The following is a 12,500-nucleotide window of genomic DNA, read 5'->3' as shown; positions in this document are numbered from 1 at the left end:
AGCAATGTGACAGATCTATATATATATATATTTCACATTTAATAGGCCTATAGCTATAGGGCTTAAGTGCTGAAAGTGTGTTTTCTACTATGTTACACGAGAGGGTGTAATATCACTTGCGGGCGAGTTCCTACGAGTTCCTACGAGTTCCGTATACGACACTGCAGGCGTGCATTAATGACGATAAATAACACCCTCTCGTGTAATATTGCAATTATACAACATTTACTGTACTACTACTGTGCTACTCGTGGCCCACAAGGTATGTCCACAGGCTGTGGACAGAGTTGAGTGCACGTCCACACAGTGTGGACAGAGTTCAGTGCATGTCCACACAGTGTGGACAGAGTTCAGTGCATGTCCACACAGTGTGGACAGAGTTCAGTGCACGTCCACACAGTGTGGACAGAGTTCAGTTCATGTCCACACTACAGTGTGGACAGAGTTCAGTTCATGTCCACACTGCAGTGTGGACAGAGTTCAGTGCATGTCCACACAGTGTGGACAGAGTTCAGTGCATGTCCACACAGTGTGGACAGAGTTGAGTGCACGTCCACACAGTGTGGACAGAGTTGAGTGCACGTCCACACAGTGTGGACAGAGTTGAGTGCATGTCCACACAGTGTGGACAGAGTTCAGTGCATGTCCACACAGTGTGGACAGAGTTCACTGCACGTCCACACAGTGTGGACAGAGTTCAGTGCACGTCCACAGAGTGTGGACAGAGTTGAGTGCACGTCCACACAGTGTGGACAGAGTTCAGTTCATGTCCACACAGTGTGGACAGAGTTCAGTGCACGTCCACACAGTGTGGACAGAGTTCAGTGCATGTCCACACAGTGTGGACAGAGTTCAGTGCATGTCCACACAGTGTGGACAGAGTTCACTGCACGTCCACACAGTGTGGACAGAGTTCAGTGCACGTCCACACAGTGTGGACAGAGTTCAGTGCATGTCCACACAGTGTGGACAGAGTTCAGTGCATGTCCACACATTGTGGACAGAGTTCAGTGCATGTCCACACTGTGTGGACAGAGTTCAGTGCATGTCCGCACAGTGTGGACAGAGTTCAGTGCATGTCCACACATTGTGGACAGAGTTCAGTGCATGTCCACACAGTGTGGACAGAGTTCAGTGCATGTCCACACAGTGTGGACAGAGTTCAGTGCACGTCCACACAGTGTGGACAGAGTTCAGTGCATGTCCACACAGTGTGGACAGAGTTCAGTTCATGTCCACACTGCAGTGTGGACAGAGTTCAGTGCATGTCCACACAGTGTGGACAGAGTTCAGTGCACGTCCACACAGTGTGGACAGAGTTCAGTGCACGTCCACAGAGTGTGGACAGAGTTGAGTGCATGTCCACACAGTGTGGACAGAGTTCAGTGCACGTCCACACAGTGTGGACAGAGTTCAGTGCATGTCCACACAGTGTGGACAGAGTTCAGTGCATGTCCACACAGTGTGGACAGAGTTCACTGCACGTCCACACAGTGTGGACAGAGTTCAGTGCATGTCCACACAGTGTGGACAGAGTTCAGTGCACGTCCACACAGTGTGGACAGAGTTCAGTTCATGTCCACACTGCAGTGTGGACAGAGTTCAGTGCATGTCCACACAGTGTGGACAGAGTTCAGTGCATGTCCACACAGTGTGGACAGAGTTGAGTGCACGTCCACACAGTGTGGACAGAGTTCAGTGCACGTCCACACAGTGTGGACAGAGTTGAGTGCACGTCCAGCATGCAGCCAGGTGGCCTGGCTGTGGAAAGTGTCCCCATAGTCTGTCTGCCTCTCGGTGGCGTCATTTCAGAAAAAGCTGAGGAATGGCATGTTTTCACGTTGTGCATGGAAAGTTTGTGGTGCTATGGCTGGCTCAGGGGCCATAACTAGGCTCAGGGGCCATAACTAGGCTCAGGGGCCATAACAGGGCTGGCTCAGGGGCCATAACAGGGCTGGCTCAGGGGCCATAACAGGGCTGGCTCAGGGGCCATAACAGGGCTGGCTTCAGGGGCCATAACAGGGCTGGCTCAGGGGCCATAACAGGGCTGGCTCAGGGGCCATAACAGGGCTGGCTCAGGGGCCATAACAGGGCTGGCTCAGGGGCCATAACAGGGCTGGCTCAGGGGCCATAACGGGGCTGGCTTCAGGGGCCATAACGGGGCTGGCTCAGGGGCCATAACAGGGCTGGCACAGGGGCCATAACAGGGCTGGCTCAGGGGCCATAACAGGGCTGGGTCAGGGGCCATAACAGGGCTGGCTCAGGGGCCATAACAGGGCTGTCTCGGGGGCCATAACAGGGCTGGCTCAGGGGCCATAACAGGGCTGGCTCAGGGGCCATAACAGGGCTGGCTCAGGGGCCATAACAGGGCTGGCTCAGGGGCCACAACTAGGCTCAGGGGCCATAACAGGGCTGGCTCAGGGGCCACAACTAGGCTCAGGGGCCATAACCAGACAGAGTTAAAGCAGCAAAATGTATTGAACAATTAATGAATAAAGATAATCAAACAAATCATTTTTAGTTCCAACTAAGGCTGGCAGGGAACAACTGCCCGATTTTTCACTCCGTCCGTGTGTGTGTGTGTGTGTGTGTGTGTGTGTGTGTGTGTGTGTGTGTGTGTGTGTGTGTGTATAATATTCTAAGTATCAACCATTCGTTGGAAGTAAACTTGGGGTATCGCTGTAGATTTGCCATACTGATATTCAGAAGCCTGCAGGGCCATGTGCATAAACTGACCATGAGTGGCCTAAGAATAGCTGGCATGACAAAAAGCAAAGCCAAACAACTTGCCAAATACTGAGCTCTGTTTGGGCTGTTATGGGCAGTTTGTCTGTGTGGAGAAGGAGGTGCCATGATGTGTATCCTTAAGTGAACATGAGCTGTCAACCCCGTTACATTTATTTCCTTGTAAAAATTAATTGTAATTTGTGGATTCAAATAAATAAATCGAAATGTGTGTCCAGCCCAAAACGTTAAGAATCCCTGGCTTACATCATTCATTAATTAATGAATTCATTCATTCATTCATTTAAAACCCTCTGAGGACGTGGAAGCCAGCAGCTCATTTTGGACTGACTGATTGAGATGAATGTGGACAACCTGAAGTGTTAAAGTGTATAAAGTGCTCCAAACATGTGGGAACTTTCACGGTTGACAGAAAGCAGATCGTCCCTAAGTGTGTTTGTGAACGGGTGGTGGGGGGAGGGGGGGGGGGGGGGCTGATGCATGCGGGCTAAAATTAAACAAAAACATATGCTAATCATCCCTGATAGACCAGGCAGGACAAGTTCTGGGTTCCAGTTGGCAGTGAGTTCCCCAACACAGTGGTTCTCAACATCCAGCTTTTAGTGTCCGTCCACAAACGTTGTTCTACACGTGTTAATGTTTGTGCTTGTTTTACATCACCATCACATCACCGGCTATAATCAACATGAGTAAGGCCCGATTCATACTCCTATTTTAGAGCCGAATAAAAGTCGGTTCGGCTCTGTAGAGCCTACAATGTGACGTCATTTGGCTCTGTAGAGCCTATAATGTGACGTCATTTGGCTCTGTAGAGCCTACAATGTGACGTCATTTGGCTCTGTAGAGCCTACAATGTGACGTCATTTGGCTCTGTAGAGCCTACAATGTGACGTCATTTGGCTCTGTAGAGCCTACAATGTGACGTCATTTGGCTCTGTAGAGCCTACAATGTGACGTCATTTGGCTCTGTAGAGCCTACAATGTGACGTCATTTGGCTCTGTAGAGCCTACAATGTGACGTCATTTGGCTCTGTAGAGCCTACAATGTGACGTCATTTGGCTCTGTAGAGCCTACAATGTGACGTCATTTGGCTCTGTAGAGCCTACAATGTGACGTCATTTGGCTCTGTAGAGCCTACAATGTGACGTCATTTGGCTCTGTAGAGCCTACAATGTGACGTCATTTGGCTCTGTAGAGCCTACAATGTGACGTCATTTGAGGTTCGGGGGGGGGGGGGGGGGGTACCGTCCTAAAGTCATCTCTTCGGTGCTACTGAAAATGTCTGACGAGCCGAAATCATTTCGGCACTACAGCGCCGAAACAGCGGTAAAATAGGAGTAGCCTATGAATCGGCCCTTATACACTTTAATATATTAGCGCCCCTCACTTCACACGGGTGTGATTTCTTTCCCCATCCACGGCACCACCTGAATTACATTGTTACTTCGTAGCACCTTTTTGTCATATTAACGGTACGGGAATATGTAAAGCTTCTGCCCCTAAGATACAGTATGTCACGATGAGGAAAACTGGAGAGAATATAGTATAGTTTCCATTATAGGACAGACTGCAAATGACTTTCATACTTGCTGTATATTAACCCATTCTGACCTGAGATCAGATTCATACGAGGTTTCCACCGGACACACACTGGTCTGATTAACACATTCTGACCTGAGATCAGATTCATACGAGGTTTCCACCGGACACACACGGGTCTGATGAACCCATTCTGACCTGAGATCAGATTCTAAAAATGTCAGTCGTTCTTCGATTTTTCAAAAATAGCAGACCTACAAGCTCGTATCGCGCCACTCGGTGGCGCGATATGAGCTTGTAGGTCTGCTATTTTTCAATAGGTAAAGCATAACATGATGCTAACACCAAAATGGGTGCCCGGTCAGAATGGGTTAAACCCCTGCATCATTCATTCCCCTATTCTGGGGAGAACATTCACCAAAAACAGCCGATCTACAAGCTCACGTTGTGACACGTTGTGAGCTTGTAGATCGACTCTTTTTGGTGAAGAGAGCATACACAGTACACCACACGCGCCGATTACACACACCAACAGACCGCCATGCGGAAACAACGGTCGGACATGGTGGTCAAACATGGTGGTCGGACATGCGCTGCTCCTGTGTTTGCGGTTATATAGGGTTATTAAACCCTAAAGGGTTTAGGTTGTGTTTTACTACTAGAGGGTCGAAGTGATTCACTATTCCTATGAATGAATGAATGAATGAATGAACACACTATATGAATTCCAAATATTATCGGCATTATCATTATCATTACCACCTGTGTGCTGTTATAGTCTCCCAGCCAATCCCTTTGCTGTTCCTTATCACCCCAGAATTTTAACTAACCCTAACCCTTAAAGGGACACTTCACCCTTTTTTGCAAAAACATATATGTTAATGACGTTTAGAAGCTTTAGAACACTTTCCTGGGGGTCTTTATGTGTGTAATATGTGGTTTTAGATATTTTAGATTGTAGCAGTGAGCCTGGTGTCTCTGATGTCATGGACACTGGTCTCACTACCTTCCTGGACTACATGTTGTCTCAGTAAGACAGCTCTCCCCCCTATCCACAAGGAGGAGCAGTGCACCAAAGTATTATGGGAATTGTAGTCCAGGAAGGTAGTGAGACCAGTGTCCATGACATCAGAGACAACAGGCTCACTGCTACAATCTAAAATATCTAAAACCACATATTACACACATAAATACCCCCAGGAAAGTGTACTAAAGCTTCTAAACGTCAATAACATATATTTTTTTGCAAAAAGGGTGAAGTGTCCCTTTAAGTAGTAGCGTTTCCAGTCCTGTGTGTGTTCTATGTTTCCTGAGTTTTTGGCAGTTACAGAAGGAAGAGGTGATGTCATGGGGGACACCGTGACACTTTCATGGACGTTGTCATGGGAGAAAACCTCACATCGGACATGGAAGCTCCGTGAATTCATGGCAGCGAACGGAGCCGGCTGGACCAGCTCATGGACAAACATCATGTCTGATCCATTGAGACCTTTGGTCATATAATAATCGGTCCAGGAATATTTAAAATAATACGCACCACCTCGCCGATGCACGACGTCCCACCTGGGAGGAGCCCCCGGGGCAGACTGAGGAACAGATGGGGGAATTACTGTACATCGCCAATTTACAATTTAGGCATTTAGCAGACGCTCTTAATCCAGAGCGACTTACATTAAAGCAAGAACAAAAAGCATGGGGATACATCACATAAAAACATTTATCATGAAACATGCGTAAGCTAAGAAAGTAACAGTGGAATATCTATATAATGAAATTATACATATAAACTATACATAATTGCGAACGCAGTGAGCACTTACTATGAGACCTAGCAGATCATGTCTGTGCGTCCCCCCTTTGTGCCCATATATGGAGCTGAGTGATTTGTTTGTGATTGATGCAACACACTCCATATTTGGACGTATAGCTGCTTTGGGGACTCCTTATATGGTTATGGCTGAGTCATGGTGACATGAGACTTAAAAAAATAATAACTTAAAAATAAATCTTAAAAGAACCCAAATATGTACGAGCTGCGTTCGCTTCCCGCGTTTGCGTGTCTTACTGGTACTATACTATGCTAAACATTATGTACTATGACGTGCTACATATGCAATTATAGTTCTGTTTACATAACATGCTATAAATCTGTATCAAATGCTATCTAAGTCTACAGAAATGCTATCTAAGGGGATAGGGTAAGTGCTACGGGCCATGATGGAGTCTGAAAAGGTGGGTTTTCAGACTACGGCGGAAGATTGGGAGTGATGCTGCAGTTCTGACTGCGATGGGAAGTGCATTCCACAGTTTTGGAGCCAGAAGGGAGAATAGTTTGGGACGTGTGGAGCGTTGTCCCGGCGTTTTTAGTGAGGGTACTTCCAGCTTCCCTGCGTTGGCTGATCTGAGCGCGCGGGAGGGTTTGTAGGGTTCAATCATACTTGCAAGATATGAGGGAGCCATACCTTTGGTTGCTTTGAATGCCAGCATCAGAGTTTTGTATTCTGTGAGGGCAGCGACCGGGAGCCAGTGGAGGGAGTGGAGCAGGGGGGAGACATGTGAGAATTTTGGCTGGTTGAAGACCAAGCGAGCTGCGGCATTTTGGATCAGCTGGAGAGGCTTAAGTGCACATGCTGGTATAGGCCAGTAAGGAGGGAGTTACAATAGTCGAGTTTTGACAAGACTGTTGTCTGGATTTGGAGCTGGGCTGATTCCTGGGTGAGGAACGGTCTAATTCGTCGTATGTTATCGAGTGTGAACCTAGAGTGTGAGCCACACTGGCCTTGGAACGTCTCGGGATCCCCCCCAGGAGGAAGTCACTAATGTTGCTCTGGGGAGGAAAGTCTGGAGCTCTCTGGTGGAGCTGATTCCCCCGCGACCCGAGTACGGATAAGCGGTTGAAGATGGATGGATGGATGAACAGTGCATATATTTGCCATATTTGGTTATTCAATCAATTTCTCTCTCTCTCTCTCTGTGTCTCTCTCTCTCTCTCTCTCTCCCAGTGATTGACGTGCTGAGCCTCCAGGACCCCAAGCAGACGGCGGCGGCGGTGGAGAAGATAGCGGGCGCTCTGAGCGCGCTCCCCGACCTCTACGTGACCTCCACGTTCCGCCTGCCCCCCAAGCTGGGCGGCGTTCTGTTCGGGGTCTACGGCAAACACGACAACAGGAAGTACCTGGAGGTGGCCATCATGGGCAAGATCAACAAAGGTGAGGCATTTAGAAGACTAGCCCTTACCCGTTGCGCCCCATTGTGGCCGCGGGGGGTACTGCGCCCTGGGTGCGTTTTCGCATTTTTAATTCACTAATAAATTAGTTATTAATCATTAATGTGTCAAATCGAAAAGACGTGAAGACCTCCATATTATTATGGTCAATGCCTGTGTGAAAAGTGGGAGTGATTGGTGCAGGCAGTGAGGAGCTACGGTGGTTACAGTGACACACAGACACACATTGATTGAATTATAGTATGATGATGATGATATATAGGAGGGTGCCGTGGCACAGTCGGTAGTGCTGTAGGCTAGCCTGGATCCAGCCCAAAGACCCCGCCCACCCAGTGGACTGGAATGGAAAGGAAAGGTACTATGTTTACCCAGGGTAACTGGACTAAGGAAAGGAAAGGTACTATGTTTACCCAGGGTAACTGGACTAAGGAAAGGAAAGGTACTATGTTTACCCAGGGTAACTGGACTAAGGAAAGGAAAGGTACTATGTTTACCCAGGGTAACTGGACTAAGGAAAGGAAAGGTACCATGTTTACCCAGGGTAACTGGACTAAGGAAAGGTACTGTTTACCCAGGGTAACTGGACTAAGGAAAGGAAAGGTACTATGTTTACCCAGGGTAACTGGACTAAGGAAAGGAAAGGTACCATGTTTACCCAGGGTAACTGGACTAAGGAAAGGAAAGGTACTATGTTTACCCAGGGTAACTGGACTAAGGAAAGGAAAGGTACCATGTTTACCCAGGGTAACTGGACTAAGCTCAATAACTTGTTTACAGCCAGGCCCTGCTCATATAGAACATTTCATGGTAGGGGTTCAATGCCTTGTCCAAGGACACTTCAGCGGTGGTAATTTTAACGTGCCGGTCCGGGGATACGAACTATAGCGACCTTCCGATATCAAGACCGCTCCGCAAACCGTTCGGCCAACCGCTGCCTCTCTTGGTCTCGTGTTGCACTGTGTGTGTGAACCTTTAACCTTTAACATTCCAGGTGACTAAAATGTGACTAAAACTAAGTGAAAACTATTCAAGAGACTATGACAAAAAACTAAAATAGAAATTTGCTGCCAAAAACAACACTGGTCTCCCGTCTCCCTCACAGCTCTGGTGCGTTACATACCTCCTCTGAAAGGGGACATTGTGTGTCCTGTCTCCCTCACAGCTCTGGTGCGTTACATACCTCCTCTGAAAGGGGACATTGTGTGTCCTGTCTCCCTCACAGCTCTGGTGCGTTACGTACCTCCTCTAAAAGGGGACATTGTGTCTCCCGTCTCTCTCACAGCTCTGGTGCGTTACGTGCGCGCCGACGGCAAGGTGTACACGGTGAACCTGCAGAGCGCGGCGCTGGCGGACGGCCGGAGCCACTCCGTCATGCTGCGGGTGGGCGGGCTGCGGCGCAACACGCTGACCATGGAGCTGTACGTGGACTGCCGCCTGGCCGACTCCAGCCAGGGCCTGCCCAAGATGGTCGCCCTGCCCGCCGACGCCGAGGAGGCCGTGGAGCTGCGGCACGGCCTCAAGTCCTACGCGCGGCTGCAGGTGAGCGCACCGTATACGTTCTCTTGAAAAGGTACCTTTCAGAACCTCTAGGTATCAGGCCGGTAGTAAGGAACGGAACACCACTGTAGCTTCCGTGGTTCTTTCTCTATTTTTTTTATTATCCCACGATTTTGTAATTATCTAATGTAATCCTGGGCGCTATACACTTCCTTATGCCAACATGGGGGGGAGCAGACTGACCTCATGCTTCCTTCTATGCATGAGGAGTCCAAGCTGCTTCTTTTCACCTGACAGAGGTGGAGTTTCACCTGGTTGGACAGAACACGTTATTCCGACCAGTTCCTTTCCACTCCATCAGGCGCCCGCGGTATAAAAGCGCTATATGAATGCAATGAAGGTAGAGAATAGAGATGTACTGCTGATTGTGTTCAGAAACACTTTCTCTCTGCATTACAGTACGTTACAGTACGTTACAGTACATTTCCTAGAATGACGATGAGGTCAAATAATGAGCGGAATTCATGTTGACATTGTCATGACCACACCTACAGTAGAATCATTGTCATGACCGCACCTTCGGCCTGGTGGAGACAACTAAACATACTCTCTCCCCATGCCTTCGGCCTGGTGGAGACAACTAAACATACTCTCTCCCCATGCCTTCGGCCTGGTGGAGACAACTAAACATACTCTCTCCCCATGCCTTCGGCCTGGTGGAGACAACTAAACATACTCTCTCCCCATGCCTTCGGCCTGGTGGAGACAACTAAACATACTCTCTCCCCATGCCTTCGGCCTGGTGGAGACAACTAAACATACTCTCCCCCCATGCCTTCAGCCTGGTGGAGACAACTAAACATACTCTCTCCCCAGGCCTTCGGCCTGGTGGAGACAACTAAACATACCCTCTCCCCGTGCCTTCGGCCTGGTGGAGACAACTAAACATACTCTCTCCCCATGCCTTCGGCCTGGTGGAGACAACTAAACATACTCTCTCCCCATGCCTTCGGCCTGGTGGAGACAACTAAACATACTCTCTCCCCAAGCCTTCGGCCTGGTGGAGACAACTAAACATACTCTCTCCCCATGCCTTCGGCCTGGTGGAGACAACTAAACATACTCTCTCCCCATGCCTTCGGCCTGGTGGAGACAACTAAACATACTCTCTCCCCATGCCTTCGGCCTGGCGGTGACAACAATAATATGAACACAATCGTCATGACAAAGTGATTCCACGTGTCAACAGTGTATACTCCCACTGCTTCAGCGCTTGAGACGCTGTGTGTGTGTGTGTGTGTGTGTGTGTGTGTGTGTGTGTGTGTGTGTGTGTGTGTGTGTGTGTGTGTGTGTGTGTGTGTGTGTGTGTACTGTACACACTGAGAAAGCCGTGTCAGTCATTTTCTGCAGCTAGTATTAACGTCCCCTGCCAAATATGATTGATGCTGTACAGCTGTGGGTCTGGTTGTTGGAGGCAGACATGTTGAGAGGAAACGTGTTCTGACGTTTTCACGAGCGAGGCGAGATTTATTTGCATTTAGTACTTTAGTTTTCGTGCTCCAATCACTTGGAATGACGACGTACGTAAAGGGGATATTTAACTTTCAAAGAAATATTTTGGTCATTTTTATAGTCTACTGAACTCAGTGAGAGACCAGAGAAAAAAACAAGGGGTGTTTTCGGTGAATCTATCATGGGTAAAATGGAAGGTTGACGTTACAATGGGTTTGTATATAATTGTCTGATAAAATGTCAAGTATCTAAATACTGCTATCGAGAAACTTATAAGAACTGTCTTCACCATAAGCCTGAGTGGACGATACAATGACCCAAACGTTTGTTTGAAAGTGAATTATCCCTTAAAAACTAAACATCTGTTCTCGCATAACATATACAGTTATACACGGACCAACACGGTCAATTTAAATCTTTGATTGCAGACCTAAAACCACAACGTGCTTTTAAACGTGTGTTGTATGTATCACAAGATGTGGGAAACGTTTTCTTTTAGTCATTAAAGTGTATAGATTGATGTGAAAATTAATTTATATGTATCTCGACGACACTGCAAATGAGGTAAACCTCAATGTCTGTCATAAATAAATAAATGTTTGGATGGATGGATGGATGGATGGATGGATTGATTGATTGATTGGTAGCCGGTATAGGCTTGTTTCCGTTGTGGTCTTCTTGGGGAAATTAAGGGGAAGGGGAGCAACAGTAGAATACAGACAGAAACTAAAATACCTTTAAATTAAGGGGAAGGGGAGCAACAGTAGAATACAGAGAAAAACTAAAATACCTTTAAATTAAGGGGAAGGGGAGCAACAGTAGAATACAGACAGAAACTAAAATACCGTTGTATTTTGCCAGGAGACAAAAAAAACTGACCAATAAAACTGGATTTTTTTCCTTTTTTTCATTTGTGCTATTTACTCTATTCTACACTATAAAAGTCAGTATACTTAACATTTAAATTAGGACATGTTATCGTCCAACCATCTTTTAATGGATGGATGGACATGCCTAACCTGACGCTGCCAGATGAGGGCGGTATTGGGGAAACATATTCCCCAATAAGCTGTGAAACAAATTTGTGTAGCAAGCTTTTTGGATCTGGCAGCGTCAGGTTAGGACATGCCATGCCATGCACATGACAAATTCTTTACACAAAACAGGTGTTTAAAAAGAAATAGGAAAACGTTTAAACAAATGTCTCTCTCTGTCTCTCTCTGTTACAACCCTTATTTCTAGGGGGTCGCAACATAAACGAACAGGACAAAGGACTTAAATCTGAATAACCATTTCTTTACCAAAGATCAAATAATAAATGATGCCCGACCCATAACAGAAAACAACTAAACTATAAGTACGCTCAATCAAAAGGATCAAAATAAGAATCAAAAGTCTCTAAACGCTTGGTTTGGACTTTGGGTGAGAGGACAGAGGACTTGAATCTCTGCTGCTGTTAAGAAGTCAGTCCTCTGAAACAGAGGCTTTATAGGAGAGGACTCTGAAGCACAGCCAATCACTGCGAGGGGGCGTGGACCTAATCATCCAATGGAGATGAAGAAGGGGCAATCTGCTTCCATCTGTGCTGAGGTCACAGGTCACAGGTCACAGGTCACAGGTCACAGGTCTCCACCAGGGCAGGTGAAGTCGTGGCCTCCTGGTGGCGCTATAACAAGCCAATGTGAAAAGGGTGCCATTTCTTCGAGTTTGGCATCGACCTTCGGCCTGGTGGAGACAATAAATACTAAATACGGCTGGCTGTAACACTCTCTCTCTCTCTCTCTCTCCCCGCCCCCCCCCCTCCCCCCCAGGGTTCAGTGGAGTCCCTCAAGGTGGCACTAGGGGGCAGTGTTGCCACTGCAGGGATGCTGACAGACTGTCCGTTCCAGGGAGACTCCTCGGCACACAACACAGGTACAGTACCACAATGCATCACTCTGCTGCCACCTGGTGGACAACACAGGTACCACAATGCACCAC

The 12,500-nt window shown here is 47.6% G+C and overlaps 1 protein-coding gene across 1 annotated transcript in view; it reads left to right on the top strand.

Annotated features, from left to right (window-relative positions):
- LOC308318838 (thrombospondin-3a-like) overlaps positions 1-12,500 on the top strand; it is a 42,071-nt gene that overhangs the window by 1,090 nt on the left and 28,481 nt on the right. Inside the window, exons 2-4 of the mRNA XM_080768510.1 lie at positions 7,288-7,494; positions 8,794-9,050; positions 12,332-12,434. Of these exons, the coding sequence (XP_080624636.1) occupies positions 7,288-7,494; positions 8,794-9,050; positions 12,332-12,434 (567 nt within the window). The remainder of the gene's footprint in view (positions 1-7,287; positions 7,495-8,793; positions 9,051-12,331; positions 12,435-12,500) is intronic.

The sequence above is a fragment of the Protomyctophum bolini genome, assembly GCF_963924005.1.
Source record: "Protomyctophum bolini genome assembly, chromosome: 7".
Taxonomy (NCBI): Eukaryota; Metazoa; Chordata; class Actinopteri; order Myctophiformes; family Myctophidae; genus Protomyctophum; species Protomyctophum bolini.
This window is presented reverse-complemented; position numbering and strand designations above follow the sequence as displayed.